The following is a 25,511-nucleotide window of genomic DNA, read 5'->3' on the forward strand; positions in this document are numbered from 1 at the left end:
ATGGTAGAGGAGGGTACTGACATGGAGAGGATTGTAGAGGGGGGTACTAAAATGGAGAGGATGGTAGAGAGGGGTACTGATATGGAGAGAATGGTAGAGAGGGGTACTCACATAGAGAGGATAGTAGAGAGGGGTACTCACATAGAGAGGATGGGGGCGACAGCGTCCAGAGAAGCGATGAGGATACCGATCTCACAGATCCCACCAGTCAACAGCAGGGCCCAGGTGGGCTCTCCATTAGCCTTGCCATGACCAAACACCTGGGAGACAGGGACAGCCAGAGAGTTTGTTTGTGTGTGTGCACGCGTGTGCGGTTATGTATCTACAGTATGTGTGACTCTGACCTGTAGGAATGGCACGATGCCGTCTCTTGCGATGGCCTGCAGCAGCCGGGGGGCTCCAGTGAGACTCTGTAGACCTGCTCCACAGCATGAGAAGAACGAGCCAATCACAATCACCCAGGGGGAGGGCCAAGCCAGGATGCCAATCACCAGGTTCCCTTTGACCGAGTCCCCAAACCTAGGACAAACAGATGTATTCACTAGAAAAGTACTCAGATACTACGCTCACACTGGGATATGCATAACCACACTTCTGAAACAGAGAAAAGCCTAGCCAGTAAGACACACACTAGCTTTGACCATTGTGTACCCAGTATAAATGTACTTGAACTCTCCCCCTTATAATGCTGTGTGTTACAAGGGCCTACTATGTGGCTCGGACAAACAGCTTTAAGAAGGCAAACAGATGTTTTCAGTCCAGATGATCATTTCTCTCTCAATGCCCATACAGGGGCGAAACAAATAAACAAGACATTGGCACTGCTTTCATTAACCTAATAAAAACAAGACATTGGCACTGCTTTCATTAACCTAATAAAAACAAGACATTGGCACTGCTTTCATTAACCTAATAAAAACAACACATTTGTATTGCTTTCATTAACCTAATAAAAACAACACATTTGTATTGCTTTCTTCAACAAATAAACAAGACATTTGTAATGCTTTCTTCAACAAATAAACAAGACATTTGTAATGCTTTCTTCAACAAATAAACAAGACATTTGTAATGCTTTCTTTAACAAATAAACAAGATGCTTTCATACCAAGTGTGAAAAGTGAAACAGCACTTACTTGTCTCTGAGCACCACCCCCTCGATGCAGGCGCCAAACAGTATGACAGAACTAATGTCTGGGTGGCACCATTAAGGAAATTAACATCGGAATGGAAAGAGGTGAAAAACAAAAGCATGATCACGTTCATTTGAGCACCAGTAAGACTACCTGAACTTGTCCAATAAAGAATTGTCATTTGCGATTACCATTGCTACGTTTTGCCCAAGTGAACACGACCTACCTTTACAGTTTAAAGTTGATATAATAACAACACATTGACTTGTCATCTATTATAATCATTTGGTAGGTGCTTCGCAGGGGCACAACTTTGGTTTTAGAAGTGGGACATTTTTTGTATTTCCCAGTCGGATAAACACTCCAAAACAGCCTACCCGATCACTCAGAGATGTCCAAAAGGTCCTAAAGCACACTGTTGTCTCGTTTTGTATCACATTCCAATGATAAAACTGTAGGGGACAAAAATTATATTTCAGAATGTGGAGGGGGGGGGGGGGGGACAATGTCCCCAGTGAAAGTTCCATCCGCTGGAATGCTTGTATTTGCCCTATTAGAACACTTGTATGTTGGTACTGTTGTTGCTGCTATTAAAGATACATATGAAGTGGTGGTGGCGAGGCATAGATGGTTCTCTATGGTGGGATGGACTTCTGGGCGTCCCTCAGACTCAACAGACCTGTTGGATCCAGCATGATTCCTGTGAGGAGGGGAAATAGGAAAGTTGTTACATATTAAAGTATGATCTCGCGCTGGTGGTGCCACTGGTAGGCCATAGGCTACCACCCTAGTCCAGGTTGCTGTCCTGCTGCTTGTTATTAAGGTGTGGGGGGGGGGGGGGGGGGGGTCTAGGCCCAGGTTACTGTCCTGCATCTTGCTCTTTTTAGGTGTGGGGGGGGGGGTGGGGGTCCAGGCCGGGCTACTGATCCTGTGCTTGTTCTTTAGGTGTGTGTGTGTGGGGGGGAGGGGGGTCTTCCGCCTCTGGGTGCCCTGGTAAGGACTAGGCTACCACCCCTAGTCCAGGTTTGCTGTCTTGCTGCTTGTATCTTTATGGGTGGGAGGGGTGTTCTTTTGGGGGGGTCAGGGCCCGGTTAACTGTGAAACATCAACAACACAACAACTGTTCATGTAAAAATGGCTATATAAATACACAATGTGGGTTGATTGGTTGGAATACACATTAATTAAAAGTATGTATGTACACCATTAACATATAGCTTACTAATGCTTACTTAATACTTATTAATGTATGTTATTCAAACACAAGAGAATGTGTCTTTGTTTCCTTGTTGTTTTTTTACCCCCTAGAGTCGATGTCCGCGACCATAAAAATCTGTCAGTTTTAAAAGGTAGAGATATTTTTAAAGGTAGAGATATTTTTAAAGGTAGAGATATTTTTGCATGGGATGCGTCTCAATCCATCGCATCCGCCGATATCGCACTTCCCGAAAACACTTCCCGAAAACACAATCGTCTGTAGCGTCCGAACGGTTTGGCCTGCAAAACTATTACGAACCCTCTATGGAAAGAGAAGACTCTCACAAACACGAAGGTGTTCTCCACATTGCTCTACGACCCTCACAAGCGTCTCGAGACTCGTCTTAAGTAAGTACAGATGATCATCTTCTGTCTGTAGCGTCTGAACAGTTTGGCCTAAACACTAACATAACCCCTCTGTGGAAAGGTGAGACTCTCGCAAACACGTACATGTTGTTTTACTCTAGGACGCCCACAGGTCTCACAAGACTCGTCTAAAGGTCCCCAGGTGCCAGTTGAAATGTTTTTATGGAAGTATATGTGGATACCGTTTATTGACATAAATAAATACATGTCAAAAAAAATTCAAATGTTTCTTATCTACAAAGATCCATTATTGTAAGCTGAGACTCTCACCAACACATACATGTTATTGTGTACCTTAGCAGCACTTCCCTTTCCTCCTGTTTATACAAGTAGATGTCCACGTGAACATACCTGTGACGGAGGGGAAGTAGATGCCCACCAGCAGGGTGAAGAAGGTGGTGATGTCATTGGCCACGTAGGGCATGTATATATCCTGGGAGGTGTCTGCAGCCGGCGCCGACACCTGGTGCTTATTCTCTACCAACATGCCGTTAGGACCGTAGTCCCCCCAGATGTTGTCTGTGGAAGGTGGNGAGACAGGGAGTGAGAGGAGAAGGGAGAAAAGAGAGAGAGGAAGGGAGGGAGGACAATCACTCGTCACTATCCTCTGAAGGAAGAACACAGAGTACATGTGGGACTCGTCAAATCACCTGCCTCCACACGCCTGATTCCATAACTTAAGGAATTTGAGCAATTTGGAAGTGATGATGGGAGAGTGGACATCAACGTCAGAGTTCGGGAATGTCTTGAATATGTTATGATAACACAATAGTATGTCAATTGTTCTGACGGCCGTGGTATCCCTGCATCTCAGCCTAAAATCTAGGATGGATGTCGATGATACTATGCTGATTGAATTGAAGACAGTTCCCCTCCATCATAGGATTTAATAAAAACAGATCCTATCAGTAAATAAACTAGACACGGAGCATGGTACCGAAAACTTCCCCCGGTCTCCACTACTTTTTAACACCATCGAGATGGACCCGATGCATTCTTCTTTATAGGGGTCCATCTCAATAGTGTAAAGCAGATAACCAAACGCAGACAGAGAGGGGCTCATCCTTGGTGTCAGTATTCCCAGCAAGGGAAAAACATCACTCTCTATTGGATGTCACGATCACATTGCCTGTACATCTTCGTTTGACATTTTACTCATTTAGCACACACTCTTATCCAGGGCCACTTCCAGTATTGACTGCATACATTGTTCATATTTGTTCCCCGTGGGAATCGAACCCACAACCCTGGCGTAGTAAGTGCCATGCTGTACCAACTGAGCCACACGGAATCTTCCTAATCTAATTCTCATAAGAGCTTCAAGGGTAATATAGTAAGTAGTCTGAGAGGAACTGACACAGCGTTATGCTCTACTACAAATAAAAACTAATGATTGTAATCCTAGTTTCCATTAAGATAGGGTGTCAGGACTGAGGGGAAAGAGCATTGCTTTAGCAGTGAGGGCAGACTTTACATCATGGGAACATTCACCCCACAATTAAAGTTTGATGTATAATTTAAATCACAACAAAAATTGTGGGTGNAATTAAAGTTTGATGTATAATTTAAATCACAACAAAAATTGTGGGTGGGTGGGGGGGGGGTCTCTCACCTCTGATGACCCCGCTGGTCAGGCCAGGGATTCCCTGGATCACAGTGACGTTGTTGAGAGTGAAGTATTCGTTGCAGGTGGCATTGAGGTCTGGAGAGTCACAGAACAGGGACCACAGCTTGGTGGTGACCGTCACGTTGTCCACCTCCATCGTCTTCAAACACTGGTCAAAGTTGTGGTTCTGCAACGTGCGGTTCCCCAAAAGGCAAATACTGGGAGGAGGATATAGAACGAAACATTTTTTTAAATATAAATCTCACAAACAAACAAAAAATGTTTTTGATGTTCTGGCCCTGGTCTTCCTGATCAGAGGTAAGACCAAGAGTCATTTGTGTGTGTGTGTGTGCGCGTGTGTGTGTGAGGGTGTTCGCTTCTAGTGGTTTCTGGTTGTATTTTTCAACAAGGCCGTGAGTTCAGACTAGACTCACGGGAAGTCTGGCGGGTCGAAGGCGGTCTTGATGACTCCGGCGTAGATAGCCAGAATGGAGAGGATGACACAGGCCAGGAAGACCAGAGCCAGCTTGTTGACGTACTTGACCCCTACGAACACCACCAGGGACATGAGGATGAGGCAGCAGGTGCCGTACACCCGCATGTTGTTGAGCAGTGCCTCTGGCTCATTCTCCTTCTTCTCTGCCTTGAAGATGGCCGCACTAGGCACAATGTAGGTCTGGGAGGAGACGGGGGGGAGACGGGGGGGTCATCAGAGACGTACAGTTCAGTAGGGTACAGCGTTATGAAATGTTCAGATAACAGCCTCATCAGGTGTTGTTATCCGTTCATGTATTAATGTCTACAGATGAGATAGTAGTAAAAACAACAGTATCTTTGCAAAGGATACTCACTAACAGAATCTCTATAGTACCGAGGATGTACATGGAGCCAGCGAAGGTGGTCCCCAGGTAGAAGCAGAGCCCCACGGCCCCGCCGAACTCTGGCCCCAGCGACCTTGAGATCATGTAGTAGGAGCCTCCAGCTACAGACCAACAACAACGGGGGACAGAGCCAGTCACAACCACAGCCGTGGAGAATACTCACTGAGGTGTAGTGGTACATATTGTTCCCTCTGGTGCTGGAACCCAAATCGCTAAACGATTTTCATCTTAATTCTCAGTTAAAATTCTTGAAGGAAATGTCAGCCCAATTCTATTTAGTAGAAATGTACCATTATCCACAGTGAACCTACCTGGAACTACACCATTCGTAGCGATGGCACTCATTGATATGGCTGTCAGCATTGTCTGTGAAGAAGAGAGAGAAAAAATCCCAACATTTTAGATTACGTTAAGCAGGGGCAATACTTGTGAATCTAAAATGCATGGAATCCAAAAGAAAAATAATCAGGGGGGAGCTTATCCCATATTTAGTGGCTAAACGACTCAACTGTGGCTTATAGATCTTTAGGAACACAATCGCAGGCAGCTGGGTAATTGATATGAGCCTCTTTTCCCTGAAATAGGGCAATGTTCCGTCTGAAGCCAAAAAGTTAAATAGAGTTATATATAAATACTTGATGCTAAGTTAAGGCTACTAAGCTACCAAGCTTGCTAGGATAGGACAGATGTCCCGGCTGCAACTTCAATTTGCACTGAGGTGTGAAGTGATAGGTGTGAAAGCCGTTCAGCCCAACGGGAGCAGAGCATCACAGCCTCCCCCACCCAAATGCAAAGGCCTCCATGGCTTCCCCCTGTGCAGAGGTCATCAGAGTACAGTACCCCTTATATACACAAAAATATCACTGCATGGAATAAATACAAAAAGAAGCTCCTCAAGGATAATCCAGAGACACTATTTTCTGATTTGTAACAAAGAGGGGAACTTAATTGTCCACACAGATCATCCCCATTGCATGGCACACTGCTATAAGAACACACTACCCATCTGTTAAGACAGAGGGTATTGGCCCAGGAGTCCTCAACTGGCAGCTTCATTAAATAGTACCCGCAAAACACCAGTCTCAACGTCGACAGCGAAGAGGCGATTTCAGGCTGCTGGCCTTCTAGCTAAAAACACAGGCATTTCAAATGTCTCTGCTAATCTGTGTACGCGACAAATCAAACTTTGATACGATTTTTTAAATGTTGCATAATGGGAGGTTTTGAATTAGTATCACAGTCAACATTTGGTCCATAGAGTTCAAAGGGACAGACATCTGTAGTCATGGAGGGCCACGGTGGGCGTCGTAGAGGGCCACGGTGGGCGTCGTAGAGGGCCACGGTGGGCGTCGTAGAGGGCCACGGTGGGCGTCGTAGAGGGCCCCGGCGGACGTGGCAGTGGTGTCGTAGAGGGCCACGGCGGACGTGCAGTGGTGTCGTATGAGGGCCCGCGGACCGTGTGTGCCCGCTGGGCGTGCAGCTGGTGTTAGCCGCCAGCGGCGGGCGTGCGTGTGTGTAGCCCCACGCGGGGCGTGCAAGTGTTGTGGTAGAGCCCACGGCGGGCGTGCGAGTTGTGTTGTAGCCCCACGGCGGGCGTGCAGTGGGTGTGTAGGCCCACGGCGGGCGTGGCAGTGTGGTGTGGCCCATGGGCGGGCCGTGCAGTGGTGTGTAGGCCCAGGCGGGCGTATGCAGTGTGTGTAGGCCACGGCGGGCCGTGCAGTGTGTGTAGGCCCGGCGGGCGTGCAGCTTGTGTGTAGGCCCACGGCGGCGTGCAGTGGCGTGAGGGGGGGCATTGACCGCTCATGGTCTTCAGACTCTGGATGGGTAGTGTCCGCTGTAGATCAGTTGGTAGCTCATGGTGCTTGCAACGGATTGGTCGATTCCCGAGACCACCCGTATGTAAAATGTATGCATGCATGACTGCAAGTCGCTCTGGATAATATGTGACCTGTTTTATAACTAGGCACGGCACTACTTCACAGGAGAGATTTTTATTTTAGTTTGTTTCCCCCGCCCCCCCCCAGAAATGCTTCTGGAATATGTGAACTTTCATGTGCCTTAATAACAAACTTGTAATTCCATCTGTAAATACGAATACAATTGTTAATTTATGAGCCTAGTTGGTTTGCCACGGAACCTTCCCACTAGCATTGATTGGCTAAGATAATGGATTAGCTGGGCATGCAGAGAGATGAGAGTTCGGATTGGTCTGCCATGTGGCACGCTTCTGTCTATAATGTGTGGATAATCCTTCCTACCACAGCTTCTTTATTTAAGATATCATTAAGAAACTGAAAAGGTTTTGCTACTGCTCTCAACATTGCTGCCCTGAAGTTGTGCTATCGACAAACGTCAGGGGGGAAAAGATGTGATGGACTACTTTCTGGAGCATGGATTGACTCTGAAAATCGTCATGGTCAGGAAATACTGTCCCCGTCCATACAGCTGGCTGGGTTTCAGTACATCGCGCAGAGAGGAATAGGACCGCAGGAGCGGTAGAGATACTCTTAATGATCGGCTATGAAAAGCCATTGACATTTACTCCGTGATTATTATTTGACCATGCTGGTCATTTATGAACATTTGAACCATCTTGGCCATGTTTGTTATAATCTCACACGGCACAGCCAGAAGAGGACTGGCCACCCCTCATAGCCTGTTCCTCTCTAGGTTCTTCCTAGGTTTTGGCCTTTCTAGGGAGTTTTTCCTAGCGCACACGGTGCTTCTCACTGCATTGCTTGGCTGTTTGGGGTTTTAGGCTGGGTTTCTGTACAGCACTTCGAGATATTAGCTGATGTACGAAGGGCTATATAAAATAAACTTGATTTGATTTGAATAAAGAACTCTCCGGGAAGAAGAAAGGTGTATGTTTCATGATTAACTACACATGGTGTGATTGTTACAACGTACAGGAATTCAAGTCCTTTTGTTCACCCAACCTAGAATAACTCACAATTAAATACCTCCCAAGATAAATATTTTAGGTTATAGCCACAGCCGTGTATATTCCCCTCAAGCCGATACCACGACGGCCCTCAAGGAACTACACTGGACTTTGTGCAAGCTGGAAACCAAATATCCTGAGGCGGCATTTATTGTAGCTGGGGATTTTAACAAAGAAAATTTGAGGAAAACGCTACCGAAGTTCTATCAACACATTGCCTGTAGTACTCGTGCATCAAAAACTCTCGACCATTGTTACTCTCCCTTCCGGGATGGCTACAAGGCCCTCCCCCGCCTTCCCTTCTGCAAATCAGATCACGACTCCATTCTGCTCCTCCCTTCCTAGGCAGAAACTCAAACAGGAAGCACCCATGCTAAGGTCTATTCAACACTGGTCTGACCAATCGGAATCCATGCTTCAAGATTGTTTTGATCACACGGACTGGGATATATTCCTGATTGCCTCTGAGAATAACATTGACGTATACACGTACAAGGTGACTGAGTTCATCAGGAAGTGTATAGGGGATGGTGTTCCCACTGTGACTATTAAAACCTACCCAAACCAAAAATAGTTGATAGCATATGCGCAAAACTGAAAGTGTAAACCACCGCATTTAACCACAGCAAGGTGACTGGGAATATGGCCGAATACAAACAGTGCAGTTATGCTCTCAGTAAGGCTATGAAACAGGCAAAACGTCAGTTTAGAGACAATGTGGAGTTGCAATGCAACGACTCAGACACGAGACGTATGTTGCAGGATTTCAAAAGGAAATCAAGGATTTCAAAAGGAAAACCAGCCGACACCGACATCTTGCTCCCGGACAAGCTAAACACCTTCTTTGCTTGCTTTGAGGATAACACAGTGCCACCAACGTGGCTCGCACCCAAGGACTGTGGCCTCTCGTTCTCCGTGGCAACATTTAAGATGGGTTAACCCTCGCAAGCCTGCTGGCCCAGATGCCATCCCTAGGCGCATCCTCAGAGCATGCGCAGACCAGCTGGCTGGAGTGTTTACAGACATATTCAATCTCTCCCTATCCCAGTCTGCTGTCCCCACTTGCTTCAAGATGTCCACCATTGTTCCTGTACCCAAGAAAGGAAACTGAACTAAATGACTATCGCCCCATAGCACTCACTTCTGTCATCATGAAGTGCTTTGAGAGGCTTGTTAAGGATCATATCAGCTCCACCTTACCTGACACCCTAGACCCACTTCAATTTGCATACCGCCCCAATAGGTCCACAGACGATGCAATCGCCATCGCACTGCACACTGCCCTATCCCATCTGGACAAGAGGAATACCTATGTAGGAATGCTGTTCATTGACTATAGCTCAGTCTTCAACACCATATTACCCTCCAAGTTCATTATTAAGCTTGAGGCCCTGGGTCTAAACCCAGCCCTGTGCAACTGGGTCCTGGACTTCCTGACGGGCCACCCCCAGGCGGTGAAGATAGGAAACAACACCTCCACTACGCTGATCTTCAACACAGGGGCCCCACAAGGGTGCGTGCTCAGCCCCCTCCTGTTCACTCATGACTGCGTGGCCACGCACGCCTCCAACTCAATCATCAAGTTTGAAGACACAACAATAGCAGGCATGATTACCAATAATGATGACACAGCCTACAGGGAGGAGGTGAGGGCCCTGGTGGAGTTGTGCCAGGATAATAACCTCACCCTAAGCGTCAACAAAATGAAGGAGCTGATTGTGGACTTCAGGAAACAGCAGAGGGAGCACGCCCTCATCCACGTCGACGGGACCGCAGTGGAGAAGGTGAAAAGCTTACAGTTCCTCGGCGTTCACATCACTGACGATCTGAAATTATCCATCCACACAAACAGTATTGTGAAGGCGCAACAGCGCCTCTTCAAGCTAAGGAGGCTGAAGAAATTCAGCTTGGCCCCTGAAACCCAGCAGAGAGATGATTGCCAAATGCGGAGAGTCCAAAAAGAGAACCCAGAAAGAAGAAACCATTTCTATTGCTAGTTTAGCCTATTAACTTAGTAGGTTAACTTTAGCCACCTGCAGAGTCATGCATGGTAGTATCGCCACGTTCAAAACAAAAAGGTAACTTGGAAAAATACGAGGTCAAATCATGATGTCAGTGATCTTCAGGTCAGAAAGTTGGAGCTCTAGAAAGAGGACCGAGTTCCCGAGTGTAAATTCCAAATTGGATGACCGTTCAAATAGATTTGTCCCCAGTCGGAGCTCGTTTTTTCCCCCCAGAGTTGAACGCTCGGAAGTCAGAGATTTCCGAGATCCCTGGTGTTTTGAACGTCGCATTAGAGTTGGGATTATGGTTCATTGTTTAACTAGCTAGCTATAAACAAGACTCTATGCAAGTAACCATTTCACTGTAACGATTACACCTGTATCCTATGACAAATAAACTTTGATTTTATTTGATACCAGAGACGGTAATGTAAAGAACAACATGACCTGCACCAAAGTCAGATATATTTTTATTTATTTAACTAGGTAAGTCAGTTAAGTACACATTCTGATTTACAATGACGGCCTAGGAACAGTGGGTTAACTGCCTTGTTCAGGGGCAGAACGACAGAATTTTACCTTGTCAGCTCGGGGATTCGATCTAGCAACCTTTCGGCTACTGGCCCAACGCTCTAACCACTAGGCTACCTGCCGCCCAAGATATAGGCTAAGGAATAGATGAAGTGAATTTTTACTACTACATTTTGCTACTACCTTCACCACGTTTAGTCTACACTGTGAATCCTTAAAGAGATGAGTGGGGTTAAGGCTTAAGAGGGTGTGAACGATGCTGAATGGTTGTAGACAAAGAAGATCTCCGCAGTATGTGTACCAAAGTGGGGTTAGAAGTTAATCAACTTTTAAAGCAGAATTTATTTCCCATTGTTCCTCAACTGAAGTGTATGATATACCATTTTCTAGCTCGGAGTCTCTACTTTTATCCAATGTTAAAAACACCATTTCAAATGACGCTACATAGGAACCAATCCAGGTGGTGGGACACAAATAGCAATAATCATGTTATATGATATTCCTTACACAGGAGCAGGTCATGACCACAATGGCAAGGGATTCCATGATGCCGGCGGTTCCCACGATCCAGGTGAGACGCAGGAACAAGATGACCCCCAGGATGTTTTGGAGGCAGGGCAGGTACACCCCAATTAATGTGCCCAACGCGGGACTCTGTGGAGGGAAAGAGGAGAGTGAGAGTGAGAGGGAGAGAAGGCAGGGGGTCATTAGGTAGTAAGTTCCACCATATCAAATCATTCAACCAACAGAGGACGTGATTGTGTTTCAAGGGTCAACCAGAAATTATTTATTTATTTATTTTTACCTTTATTTATCTAGGCAAGTCAGTTAATAACAAATTCTTATTTGTAAATTATAACAGATTACATTTAATGTGTCATGACACATTATACAGTGCATTTGGAAAGTATTCAGACCCATATTTTGCTATGTTACAGCCTTATTCTAAAATTGATTAAATAGTTTTTTCCCCCCTTCATCAATCTACACAATTTTGAGATGTTTGATCGGGTTCAAGTCCAGGCTCTGGCTGGGCCACTCAAGGACATTCAGAGACTTGTCCTGAAGCCACTCCTGCGTTGTCTTGGCTGTGTGCTTGGGGTCATTGTCCTGTTGGAAGGTTTTCATCAACAATCACTCTGTACTTTGATGCGTTCATCTTTCCCTCGATCCTGACTAGTCTCCAAACTTCTTCCATTTAAGAATGGAGGCCACTGTGTTCTTGGGGACCTTCAATGCTGCAGAAATGTTTTAGTTCCCTTCCACAATCCTGTCTCCTTCGACCTCACGGCTTGGTTTTTGCTCTGACATGCACTGTCAACAGTGGGACCTTATATAGACAGGTGTGTGCCTTTCCAAATCATGTCCAATCAATTGAATTTACCACAGTTGGACTCCAATCAAGTTGTAGAAACATCTTAAGGATGAACCTGAGCTCAATTTCGAGTCACAGAGTAAATACTTTTATTTGTAATAAATTTGAACATTTGAAAAAACCTGTTTGCGCTTTGTTATTATGGAATAGTGTGTGTAGCTTGATGAGGATTTTTTTTAACCTAATCCATTTTAGAATAAAATAACAAACAAAATGTGGAAAAAGTGAAGAGGTCTGAATACTTTCCGAATGCCCTGTATGTTGGTAATCCCATCCACCACCATGGTGTACCACCTAAATAATCACATTGCTCAGGATGCTGGGCTAGCCAACACCCCACCCACTGCCTATTAGAACAAAATACACAAGGATATTTTTTAACACAAGGATACGCTTTTACAAAAAAGGGATTCATTAGTCATTATAGCTTGAACACAGGTTTCTTTTCATGAACCATTAACAACAGGCTTTCAGCATGCTTTTAGAGGAGGGCACTCAACATGTAATGCCATGACACAAATGACTGATGATTGGCTGAAAGAAATGTATAATAATAAGATAGTGGGAGCTGTACTGTTAGCTTTCAGTGCAACCTTTGATATTATTGGACATAGTGTGTTTTTGGCAAAACGTATGTGTCGTGGCTTTTCAACCTCTGCCATATCGTGAATTCAGAACTGTCTAATAGAACAGAGTTTTCTTTAATGCAAGCTACTTTAATGTAAAGCATAAAGTGTGGTATTCTGCAAGACAGCTCTCTCTCTTTGTCCCAATACTGTCGGTCCCTCTCTTGGCCGTTTACGGCTCTCTATTTTTTAACTAATGATCTACCACAAGCTTTAAACAAAGCCTGTGTGTGTGTCTATGTACGCTGCTAATTCTCAACATTATACGCCAGTAACCACAGCTAATTCTATTTTTGTAACCCTAAACAAAGTTGCAGTCAGTTTTGGAATGAGTGGCTAGTAATAAACTAGTCCTGAACATATCTAGAACTAAAAAGCATTGTATTTGGTATGAATCATTCTTGACCTCAGCTGAATCTGGTAATGAATTATGTGGCTGTTGAGAAAGTTGAGGAGACTAAACTTCTTGGTGTCAACTTAGACTGTAAATCGTCATGGTATTGATTCAATTGTTGGAAAGATGGGGAGAGGTCTGACTGTGATAAAGAGATGTCCCAGCCTTTTTAGGCCCACAGTCGACAAAACAAGTCCTGCGGGCTCTAGTTTTATATAATCTTTAGTACTGCCCGGTGATATGGTAAAGTGCTGCAAAGAAGGGTATGTATTGGGGCATTGTGTGTTTTGTCCATTAAATGTGGATGCTACCACGGTTACGGATAGTCCTGAATGAATCATGAATAATGATGAGTGAGAAAGTTACAGACGCACAAATATCATACCCACCCAAAAATGCTAACCTCCCCTGTTATTGTAATGGTGAGAGGTTAGCATGTCTTCGGGGTATGATATAAAATGCTAACCTCCCCAGTTATTGTAATGGTGAGAGGTTAGCATGTCTTGGGGGTATGATATAAAATGATAACCTCCCCTGTTATTGTAATGGTGAGAGGTTAGCATGTCTTGGGGGTATGATATAAAATGCTAACCTCCCCTGTTATTGTAATGGTGAGAGGTTAGCATGTCTTGGGGGTATGATATTTGTGCATCTGTAACTTTCTCACATTCTATTCTTACACGTTCTATTCTTATTTACAATAAAAGTGACTCAATACATTATATACACACAAAAATAAATCGGCAACACAACCAAAACAAACAGCAAGTGCATCCAACAAAATTGTAGAGACACACGCTTGACGTAGTTAGTCATTGCGTCATATGGATATGGGACCAACTACTTAACTTTTTACTACTTTAATACACATAAGTGAATTTGTCCCAATACATTTGGTCCCCTAAAATGGGGGGGACTATGTACAACAAGTGCTGCAATTTTTAAATGGTTCACCTGACATGGATGGAAATACCCTCAAATTAAAGCTGACAGTTTGTACTTTAACCACAAAGTAACTAACATTTCAGAGTGCTGGAAAATGGACTTTAAAAATTAAATCTGAAGTGAAAGGCATCCTAAATCCACCACAGATATTCCAACAAATGTACAGTGCAGCAAACAGGCCCACCCTGTACCGTGATGGAACTTTCAAGACATTTGATCACAGGCATCACCCTCACAGGTACATTCCATCAAAAGGGAAGTTTCACAACAGCTCAAAAAAGGGGGCACCACAATTGTTAAAATTGACCCAATAGAGTACCATCCCCTATTTGTCCAAAGTGGTAGCTACCTTTCTGACCATCTGTCAATCTAAACCCAAAGGAAAGTCCCACTGATCGTGGTCTGAGAGGGAAGGACAGGAAAGAGGTGTCAACTTTTCCCCCTTTGAGCCATCCTTAGCACTCTGAGACCAATTGGAGTTGCCCATCCGGTCTCCGTGCAGAAAATGTGATGGGGCAACTGGCATGGGAAAGGGTTTGTGGTCACAGTGGAATTGACGCACCACTTGGAGAACAATGTTTGGACTGTGGGTATTTCCTTTGGATTTTAAGCAACAAAACTGGGGTAGGACAACAACATCTTAATAAAAGGTTTCTCCAGGCTGGAACTGTAGGAACAGAGGTATAAAGGACTGGGTTGTATGTCAGACACATGTAAGAGAATGAGGCCTTCTGTTCTTAAAAAAGGACAGCACCTGATTAACAGCATCAGATAAAGCAACTGAACAGCAAATAAATTCAGCCCAGTAGGAAAAAAAGATTGCTTGAATGATTATCAATTATGCTTTCATCCCAAGGACCACACAGGCCTCTTCAACTATCACACTGTCTCAAGAAGAGGTACTCTGCTTGGCATATTGCACAACACCCAGACCTGGCACCCTCTCCCATGTAGAACTCTGGTGGGGTACGAATACAGATACATTTCAGACACAGACCTGCATTCACTTCTTGCTGTGGTGGAGGCTTTAGGGGAGGGCGTGGTGGTGGTGGAGGCTTTAGGGGAGGGCGTGGTGGTGGTGGAGGCTTTAGGGGAGGGCGTGGTGGTGGTGGAGGCTTTAGGGGAGGGCGTGGTGGTGTGGAGGCTTAGGGGAGGGCGTGGTGGTGTTGGAGGACTTTAGGGGAGGGCGTGGTGGTGGTGGAGGCTTTAGGGGAGGCGTGGTGGTGGTGGAGGCTTTAGGGGAGGGGTGGTGGTGGTGGTGGAGGCTTTAGGGGAGGGTCGTGGTGGTGTGGAGGCTTTAGGGGAGGGGTGGTGGTGGTGGAGGCTTTAGGGGAGGGTGGTGGTGGTGGAGCTTTAGGGCTGGCGTGGTGTGTGGAGGCTTTAGGGGAGGGCGTGTGGTGGTGGAGGCTTTAGGGAGAGGGTGGTGGTGGTGGAGGCTTTAGGGGAGGGTGTGGTGGTGGAGGCTTTAGGGGAGGGCTGTGGTGGTGGAGGCTTTAGGGAGGGGGTGGTGGTGGAGGCTTTAGGGAGGGTGTGGTGGTGGAGGCTTTAGGGGAGGGTGGTGTGGTGGAGGCTTTAGGGGAGGGTGTGGTGGTGGAGGCTTTAAGGGGAGGGTGTGGGGTGGAGGCTTTGGGGAGGGTGTGTGTGGTGGAGGCTTTAGGGGAGGGTGTGGTGGTGGAGGCTTTAGGGGAGGGTGTGGTGGTGGAGGCTTTAGGGGAGGGTGTGGTGGTGGAGGCTTTTAGGGGAGGGTGTGGTGGTGGAGCTTTAGGGGAGGGTGTGGTGGTGGATGGGCTTTTAGGGGAGGTGTGGTGGTGGAGGCTTTAGGGAGGGTGTTGGTGGAGGCTTTAGGGCGGGTGTGGGTGGTGGAGGCTTTAGGGGAGGGTGTGGGGGAAGGCTTTAGGGGAGGGTGTGGTGGTGGAGGCTTTACGTGGGTGGTGTGGGTGGTGTGATGGCTTTAGGGGAGGGGCCTTGTGGTGGTGGAGGCTTGTTAGTGGGTGGTGTGGGTTGGTGGAGGCTTTAAGGGGAGGTGTGGTGGTGGAGGCTTTAGGGGAGGGTGTGGTGGTGGAGGCTTTAGGGGAGGGTGTGGGGGAGGCTTTAGGGGAGGGCGTGGTGGTGGCTTTAGGGGACCGTGTAGTGGCTTGTTTGAAGCATAAAAATTATAAAGCCAACAATGATCAATCACACTGTAGCTCATGCAGACAAACAAAGTGAGCATGTTTACATGTCCTTCGTGCTACACACTGAATGTTTTCTCTGGTCAAAGACCCTGTTCTGGAATTATTTATTCAGAACTTAAAAAAAGAAAGGCACCATTAATCAACAGTAAATATGTATGATGGGATACACTAACCAAGTGAAGACATTTTATAACCTGAAAACAATGAGATGTCCTACAGTCTAAGCAAAGCCGTTTCTTCCATACTTGAGAACTCCCACACGTTGAGAGGATTACATTTGCCTTGTCATTATCACCAATATCAGACAGTAGGAGTCTGTTGTGCTTAGAAGTGGCTTGTGTCACTAAAAGTGTATCTGGAATTGAAAAACTTTATTGTCCACACACTGTGGAGACAACAGGCTCACCTTGACTGGTTTCTTACTCCTGGCTGGCCCCTCGTCATCGTCTGCCTCCTCGTGCTCTTTGACCCCCTGGGTGAGGTTGGTGTAGTTGGCCAACTTATTGAGCAGCGAGGACACCATGGGGTTGCTGTCCATCTCTTCCTGTGAAACAAAAAACACACAAAAAAAACAACATAACACAATAAGTATCATAACACATCTTGGCATGCTCTCTACACGTCAGAGAAATAACCTGATAACCAGAGTGGTGGGTGAAACCATCAAGAGGAATTTAGACATTGTACACAAATCAAAGTAGATTGGAATAGTTTTGCTGAAGTGAATTATAGTAGAGAAGTAGATATGGATTTCACAGTCCATAATTCCCATGATTCATAGCATTCGGTATAAGGGATCACTAACACAGAGAGGTTAGGGCAGCCAAATGGCATTAGACAATGCCTTTGAAAAGTATAAAAGAGGGAAAGCCCCTGTCTTCACGTTTATCATTGAATCCCTAATCAACAGCCTTATAGTCAAACGCCTATGTCAAAGGTCATTAAATACACCACAGATAACGTTATTAGATGTTGACAGTTACCTCGAAGAGGGCCATGTTCTTCCCATCATATAGATTCCCTTTGTCGTGGTCTGTGTTGTTAATGAACGGACTGCTTTCCTTTGGCATGCCATCGCCTGTGGAAGCAGAAGAGACAGTTTTTGAGAAAACAAGCGTCCATTGCAGTTATTGAAGTGACTGTTCGGCTGATGGAAGTAAATGGATGACAGAGTAGATTAAAGGTTGCAAGATCGAATCCCCGAGCTGGCAAGGTAAAAAAATCTGTTGTTCTGCCCCTGTACAACCCACTGTTCCTAGGCCGTCATTGAAAATAAGAATTTGTTCTTAACTGACTTGCCTAGTTAAATAAAGGTAAAATAAAAAATAAAAATGTAATTAAAAAGATTAACTGGCCGTTAACCAGAGGTGAACCTTAATCAGAAGAAAATATGTCAAAAGCTAAAACCAAACCAGTTTGTTTAGAAGACAACTCAACGACTCCAACTGTCCCTTCAGTGAGTTTCTGGTCATCCCCAGAGTTGTTCTATACTGGGACATGAAGGGCCATCACAGTGATGGATGTCTATACTCTAGTGGTAATAGTTCATTGATCCAGCTATCACAGCTTGCAACGGAGTAAAACACACATCCCCCTCACGGTTTGATATGGCTCAAAAACTTCTCGTATGTCATTTCCATTGATTACATTAAGTCGCAGGCTATAAATAGACTAGCCTTGACTAATGCTTAATAAAACCCAGAAGAAAAAGAGAATGTCAAATCAAATACTATAACTGCCACGGCTACAGATGGCAGTGGTGCTGGAAAGTGGAGATTATTCCTACTGAGCTACTGTAGTCTCTCATTTCAAACCTGCTGTGTTTTAGTGTTAGCGTCAGTCTGGCAAGCCGATTGTATCAGAGAGAAAACTACAGACCAAGACAGAGAATGAAGAGTAAACAAAACAAGGGGAATGGAGTTGGTTTGGTCTGTGTTAAAAACGCCAACCCGGTGTGGCGGATGAATCAGAATTAGTTGAGTAACATAGATAAATAAGATGTTTTATTTACATGATATGCTTATGTGAGATACTTGGACTATAGTGTTGGCAGTTGCACTTTTTTCTTAGCTGGGGCTCAGTCATTTGGGGCCCAGAGAGGGGAGAGGTCAGGCTTGTCTTTCACATGTCTCTGGTGCTATGAAGAATATCAGAAAGGGAAGAGGACAGGATGGAACATTGTCTTCATATGTGAATGTATCTGTTAAACCATGTGAAGGGATGGCGTGATTAAGGGGGAACCAATTACTTGGCTCCACAATGTCTGTGCGCAAGTCACTCCACTCAGTGAGCTTGTCCAGGAGTGGGGTCAAGAGGGGGTTTACTTGAGATGGGAGTATCTAGAGTTGACAATTGAGTTATGCCATTGGATGAGTTGGTGTTTTTGTACTATGAAGTACCAGGAACGAGATTAGAACCTCGTCTTAGAGACCAAACTGAACGATAATTTATAGCAAATGCTATCTGGCTATGGGATACTCCTCTCTCAAGTAAAAGTCTTTCTTTGTGAACTGTTCCTAAGATCTGTGGTTCATTATGTAAGTTGAGAGGGGTGTATCTTGGCTATAAAAGATCTTTGTATTCTACTGTAGGGACTCTCATAATTCATTATAGATACTGAATTGATCTGAGAGTCAAAGGGCTATTGTAAAGCTCATATTATTAAAGATGAAGTTTAAGTATAACTCTGACTGGTGTGTGGTTTGTAACTATCCTCATTTGGTAATACAGGAAATTGCCACGACACCGGCCTTAAAGACAACTTTTTATAACAATCAAAGAAAACGAGAGGCAACAGTAGCAAATGACTCAAGCTTATGATTCTATAAAGCCTCCAGTATTTATGCTGCAATAGTTTATGTGTCAGGGGGCTAGGGTCAGTCTGTTATATCTGGAGTATTTGTCCTGTCTTATCTGGTGTCCTGTGTCAATTTAAGTATGGTCCCTCCCTCCCTCCCTCCCTGTTCCTCCCGGAGAACCTGAGCCCTAGGACCATGCCTCAGGACTACCTGGCCTGATGACTCCTTGCTGTCCCCAGTCCACCTGGTCGTGCTGCTTCTCCAGTTTCAACTGTTCTGCCTGCAGCTATGGAACCCTGACCTGTTCACCGGACATACTACCTTGTCCCGGACCTGCTGTTTTCGACTCGCTCTCCCCCCCCTCCCCCGCACCTGCTGTCTCTAACTCTGAATGCTCGGCTATGAAATGCCAACTGACATTTACTCCTGAGGTACTGACCTGTTGCACCCTCGACAACTATTGTGATTATTATTATTTGACCATGCTGGTCATCTATGAACGTTTGAACATCTTGGCCATGTACTGTTATAATCTCAACCCGGCACCGCCAGAAGAGGACTGGCCACCCCTCAGAGCCTGGTTCCTCTCTAGGTTTCTTCCTAGGTTCTTGCCTTTCTAAAGAGTTTTTCCTAGCCACTGTGCTTCTACATCTGCCTTTGTGATATCAGCTGATGTAAAAAGGGCTTTAATAAATACAGTGTAAAGAAAAAAGTATGTGAACCCTTATCTGAATTTCAGCATAAATTGGTCATAAAATTAGATGTGATCTTCATCTAAATCACAACAGCAGGCAAACACAGTCTGCTAAAACTAATAACACACAAATTATTGTATTTATTTTGTCTATATTGAATACATCATTTAAACATTCACAGTGTAGGTTGGAAAAAGTATGTGAACCCCCATGGCTAATGATTGGAGTCAGGAGTCAGCTACCCTGGAGTACAATCATTGAGACGAGATTGGAGATGTTGGTTAGAGCTGCCCAGCCCTATATAAAATAAAATAAATCACAAAATTTGAGTTTTCTATTCACAAGAAGCATTGCCTGATGTGAATCATGCCTCGAGCAAAAGAGATCTCAGAAGACCCAAGATTAAGAATTGCTGACTTGCATAAAGCTGGAAAGGGAAAAGTATCTCTAAAAGTCTTGATATTCATTAGTCAGTTTATCAGTAAGACAAATTGGCTATAAATGGTGAAAGGTTAGCACGGTTGCCAACATCTCTGATGACGAGTCTACGATACGTAAAACACTAAACAAGAATGTTCATGGGACACCACGGAAGAAGCCACTGCTGTGCAAAAAAAAACATTGCTGCACGTCTGAAGTTCGCAAAAAAGCATCTGGATGTTCCACAGCGCTACTGGAAAAATACTTTGTGGACAGATTAAACTAAAGTTGAGTTGTTTGGAAGGAAGGAACACACAACACTATGTGTGGAGAGAAAAAAAGGCACAGCACACCAACATCAAAACCTCATCCCAACTGTAAAGTATGGTGGAGGGAGCATCATGGTTTGGAGCTGCTTTTCTGCCTCAGGGCCTGGACAGCTTGCTATCATCGACGGAAAAATGAATTCCCAAGTTTATCAAGAAATTTTGCAGGAGATTGTAAGGCTACCTGTCCGCCAATTGAAGCTCAACAGAAGTTAGGTGATGCAATAGGACAACAACCCAAAACACAGAAGTAAAAAACAACAAAATTGCTTCAACAGAAGAAAATACATCTTCTGGAGTGACCCAGTCAGTCCTGACCTCAAAACAATTGAGATGCTGTGGCACGACCTCAAGAGAGCGGTTAACACCAGACATCCCAAGAATATGAACTGAAACAGTTTTGTAAAGAGGAATGGTCCAAAATTCTTCATGACCGTTGCACAGGTCTGATCCACAACTACAGAAAATGTTTGGTTGAGTATTAAATCCAAGAGTTCACATACTTTTTCCACCCGGCACCGTGAATATTTACATGGTGTGTTCAATAAAGACATGAAAACTTAATTGTTTGTGTGTTATTAGTTTAAGCAGACTGTGTTTGTCTATTGTTGTGACTTAGATGAAGATCAGATCAAATTCTATGACTAATTTATGCAGAAGTCCAGGTAATTCAAAACGGTTCACATACTTTTTCTTGCCACTGCACATTTGATTGATTAATTCTAAATAAGGTTTCCTCAGAAAGGGTTAATAGGATGCTTTAGGTCACTTAATATTTTTGCAGAACAATGCTCTACATTGTTCGCCTTGCAAAAATTAAATATCTTTAATATGCAGGCATAAATCATCCCATATCTTGAATCTAAAAATGAGGAAGTCCTGAAAATGCTACCTTAGCTAATGATAATGCAGTTTTCAGAGACTAATAGTGTAACCTTTCCTCTTGTGAGGGCTCCTATATCAGCACACAGCAAGGTGGCGGATTCATGTGTCTGGCCACAACATTCTAGCACCAAACTGTGAACCGAGCCGGCACTTCCCCGGCATTCTGCAAAACAAATGTTTTGAGTAAGCGGAGTAGCGGACAGCCTCTAACATATGGGGTTAAGATACCATGGGTCTACGTATAGCACTACCGAGACACAATGTGAGAACGTCTCCTGTTTCCACACACCCGGTAGCCAGAACGTCTCCTGTTTCAACACACCCGGTAGCCAGAACGTCTCCTGTTTCAACACACCCGGTAGCCAGAACGTCTCCTGTCTCAACACACCCGGTAGCCAGAACGTCCCTGTGTCAACACACCCGGTAGCCAGAACGCTGTCCTTTTCCACACACCGCGTAGCCAGAACGTCTCCTGTTTCAACACACCCCGGTAGCCAGAACGTCTCCTATTTCAATACACCCGGTAGCCAGAACGTCTCCTATTTCAATACACACCCGGTAGCCAGAACGTCTCCTGTCTCAAACACACCGGTAGCCAGAACGTCTCCTGTTTCAACACACCCGGTAGCCAGAACGTCTCCTATTTCAATACACCCGGTAGCCAGAGCGTGTCCTGTTCCACAACCCGGTAGCCAGAACGTCTCCTTTTTCAACACACCCGGTAGCCAGAACGTCTCCTTTTCAACACACCCGGTAGCCAGAACGTCTCCTGTCTCAACACCCGGTAGCCAGACGTCTCCTGTTTCAACACACCCGGTAGCCAGAACGTCTCCTGTTTCAACACACCCGTAGCCAGAACGTCTCCTATTTCAATACACCCGGTAGCCAGAACGTGCTCCTGTTTCAACACACCCGGTAGCCAGAGCGTGTCCTTTCCACACCCGGTAGCCAGAACGTCTCCTTTTCAACACACCCGGTAGCCAGAACGTCTCCTATTTCAATACACCCGGTAGCCAGAACGTCTCCTATTTCAATACACCCGGTAGCCAGAACGTCTCCTGTTTCAACACACCCGGTAGCCAGAAAGTCTCCTGTCTCAACACACCCGGTAGCCAGAACGTCTCCTGTTTCAACACACCCGGTAGCCAGAACGTCTCCGTCTCAACACACCGGTAGCCAGAACGTCTCCTGTCTCAACACACCCGGTAGCCAAAACGTCTCCTGTTTCAACACACCCGGTAGCCAGAACGTCTCCTGTCTCACACAACCCGGTAGCCAGAACGTCTCCTGTTTCAACACACCCGGTAGCCAGAACGTCTCCTGTTTCAACAACCCCGGTAGCCAGAACGTCTCCTGTTTCAACACACCCGGTAGCCAGAACGTCTCCTGTTTCAACACACCCGGTAGCCAGAACGTCTCCTGTTTCAACACACCCGGTAGCCAGAACGTCTCCTGTTTCAACACACCCGGTAGCCAGAACGTCTCCTGTTTCAAACACACCCGGTAGCCAGAACGTCTCCTGTTTCAACACACCCGGTAGCCAGAACGTCTCCTGTTTCAACACACCCGGTAGCCAGAACGTCTCCTTTCAACACACCCGGTAGCCAGAACGTCTCCTATTTCAATACACCCGGTAGCCAGAACGCTCCTCTCAAACACCCGGTAGCCAGAACGTCTCCTGTTTCAACACCACCCGGTAGCCAGAACGTCTCCTGTTTCAAACACACCGGTAGCCAGAACGTTCTCCTGTTTCAACACACCCGTAGCCAGAACGTCTCCTGTTCAACACACCGGTAGCCAGAACGTTCCTTGTTTTCAACACACCCCGGTAGCCAGAACGTCTCCTGTTTCAACACACCCGGTAGCCAGAACGTCTCCTATTTCAATACACCCGGTAGCCAGAACGTCTCCTGTCTCAATACACCCGGTAGCCAGAACGTCTCCTGTTTCAACACACCCGGTAGCCAGAGCGTGTCCTTTCCACACCCATTGAAGTGATTATATGAGTCAGCCAAATTCATTCAAATGGACCTGGTGGAGTGTGACCTTTGACTGCTGTGTACTTTCATCTGTGTGACTTTTGCTGCTTGATCCTGCTGCTGGGAATAAAAGGCTTGCAGCCTAAGCCCTGTGGTAATCGCAGAGAGATTCAGAACGTCCTTGTGTTATACGCAGAGCAAAGAGAAGAGAGCTTACGGTGAATGAATTGATAATGTGTGTGGGGGGGGAAGGGATAACATAAATATAGGGAATGTGAGTAAATATGTGGCGAGGCAAGGGGCAGCAACTCCACGTCGCACTCTCGGTCTGACACACAGTACACGCTACAGGTAATCGTTGGCTTTAATGATGCTAAATCCCAACGTCATCAAATCCCCTTTGAACCAAGGTTTAATTCCTGTGTGCTGGGTCTAGTCTTAGTGTGGTGCTTAAGTCATTGCAGCATGACCATGTGTGTAAGTGGAACACAGTGTAAGGACGATCCAACAAAATTCATTGGTCTGGAATCCTTTTCATCTGGAGACCATAGCAACTATTTATGTCACCAAGAGCAGGTAATCCTACAACTTATGGAAAGTGAAAGTACAAAATTGCATTGACCTATTGCTGAGAGACAATTACATATGTCTTTTTCAAGTCAATCCATATTAAAAGAACACCTTCAAAGTTTTAGGTCAACAATCCAATTCTCAGGTTTCCCAGAGCCATAAATGTACTGTAGCTGCGATCTATGCCAATGAAGCTGCAGAATCCCTGGATCATGCCCTATCATCCGACAACACAGCCGACAACACAGCAGGTGAAGAGATCCAAAGTCCACCAAATGAGCATCAACACCTCCTCACCTTGCCAAAGAAATTCACACTGATCTCTGTCACTCACAGGATGGATCCATGTGCCAACCAGAGACATGTTGTTGTGCAGGGAGCTGAAAAGACCACAGGAGCATCACTCAGATGACAATGAGATTGAACATTCGTTAGCATGGTATTCTCTATGGGTCTGATAGTAAGCATCTTATCAGAAGTATAGGAGGGACGGGGTCAATGTTGGAGAGAGTGAAAAGGGGAAGGAGGTTAGTGTGTCTAGCCTTGACAATAAATTAAAAGTGTGTGGGTGTGTATGCGCGTGTATTTGTCAGTGAACGAATGTGAGAGTRTGCATTGCAACATGCCTGAGTGTGTGTGTACATGTGTGAAGGAGGAAGGGAGAGGGGAGAGGGACGTCGAAGGAGCACTACGAGAAAAGTCTCTGGAGACATGGTCCAGTTTCATATTGGCTAGCCTACCACGGCCAAGATGGTGACCTAGTTTACAGACATGTGGGCGCGTCATTGCTGCCGTCATAGGTACCTTTTCATCCCTTTTCAAGGTAGGCAGCTACTCCAGGCCAGACAATGGACCTCTTCACATTAGATAACTAGCCGGAGAGAGAGAGAGGGTGGGTGGGTGAGAAGGCCAGAGAGAGCACGAGAGAGACAAAAACACACACCGTTCTGAAGGGGTGCGAGTCGGGAAAGAGTCTGCTGCTGATTGGGCTGACAGTTGTTATTCTCTGCGGCGACGTTGCGTGTCGCTAAACCCTATCTTGTTTTGCCTCGGCCCGGCTGCTCAAGAAGAATACCCAAATTCTTGTTATTCTTCCCTAAATCTGTGCGCAACAAACGTTCACACTGACCGAGGTCAGCTCTGATAGAAGATACGGGAACCACGAGGTGCCATTTTCAGTGTGGTCTCTTGGTCTCCGACTGTATAGTTTCATTGATGCTTCTCTACGTCATAGTATAAAGGTCAAAACAACCACAGAGAATCGCCATGTACTAAACAAGCTAACCAAGCCGTAGGCGGTTAAATGGTTGAGTATCTTCCTTATAGTAATGTGAGATTCTGACATAGAGCTCTCTGTGTGTGTGTGTGTGTGTGTGTGTGTGTGTGTGTGTGTGACTGAGAAAGACCCAACAGTTAGGCCTATCCCAGTCAAAACTCTCATTAGTGAAGCAGACATCTTACTGATGCTGTGGACGCAGGCGTACAACCAATGCTCCCTTACCTAAACTTCCATTCTAAACAGCCCCTCAAAAACCATGGGATAACCATTAGTATCAGGCTACAGCAAACCACTGTCGACAAAATTAACCAACACAACTTCACC

General features: G+C 45.5%; 1 protein-coding gene across 1 annotated transcript in view; it reads right to left on the reverse strand.

Annotated features, from left to right (window-relative positions):
* Window positions 1–6: 6 nt before the first annotated feature.
* LOC111972975 (solute carrier family 12 member 7) overlaps window positions 7–25,511 on the reverse strand; it is a 53,627-nt gene continuing 28,122 nt past the window's right edge. Inside the window, 13 exon segments of the mRNA XM_070446593.1 lie at window positions 7–260; window positions 345–519; window positions 1,137–1,194; window positions 1,443–1,444; window positions 1,734–1,802; window positions 3,062–3,275; window positions 4,369–4,580; window positions 4,797–5,038; window positions 5,214–5,344; window positions 5,555–5,609; window positions 11,229–11,375; window positions 16,642–16,779; window positions 17,219–17,313. Of these exon segments, the coding sequence (XP_070302694.1) occupies window positions 138–260; window positions 345–519; window positions 1,137–1,194; window positions 1,443–1,444; window positions 1,734–1,802; window positions 3,062–3,275; window positions 4,369–4,580; window positions 4,797–5,038; window positions 5,214–5,344; window positions 5,555–5,609; window positions 11,229–11,375; window positions 16,642–16,779; window positions 17,219–17,313 (1,661 nt within the window). The 3' untranslated portion in view covers window positions 7–137.

The sequence above is a fragment of the Salvelinus sp. IW2-2015 genome, linkage group LG14 (assembly GCF_002910315.2).
Source record: "Salvelinus sp. IW2-2015 linkage group LG14, ASM291031v2, whole genome shotgun sequence".
Classification (NCBI taxonomy): domain Eukaryota; kingdom Metazoa; phylum Chordata; class Actinopteri; order Salmoniformes; family Salmonidae; genus Salvelinus; species Salvelinus sp. IW2-2015.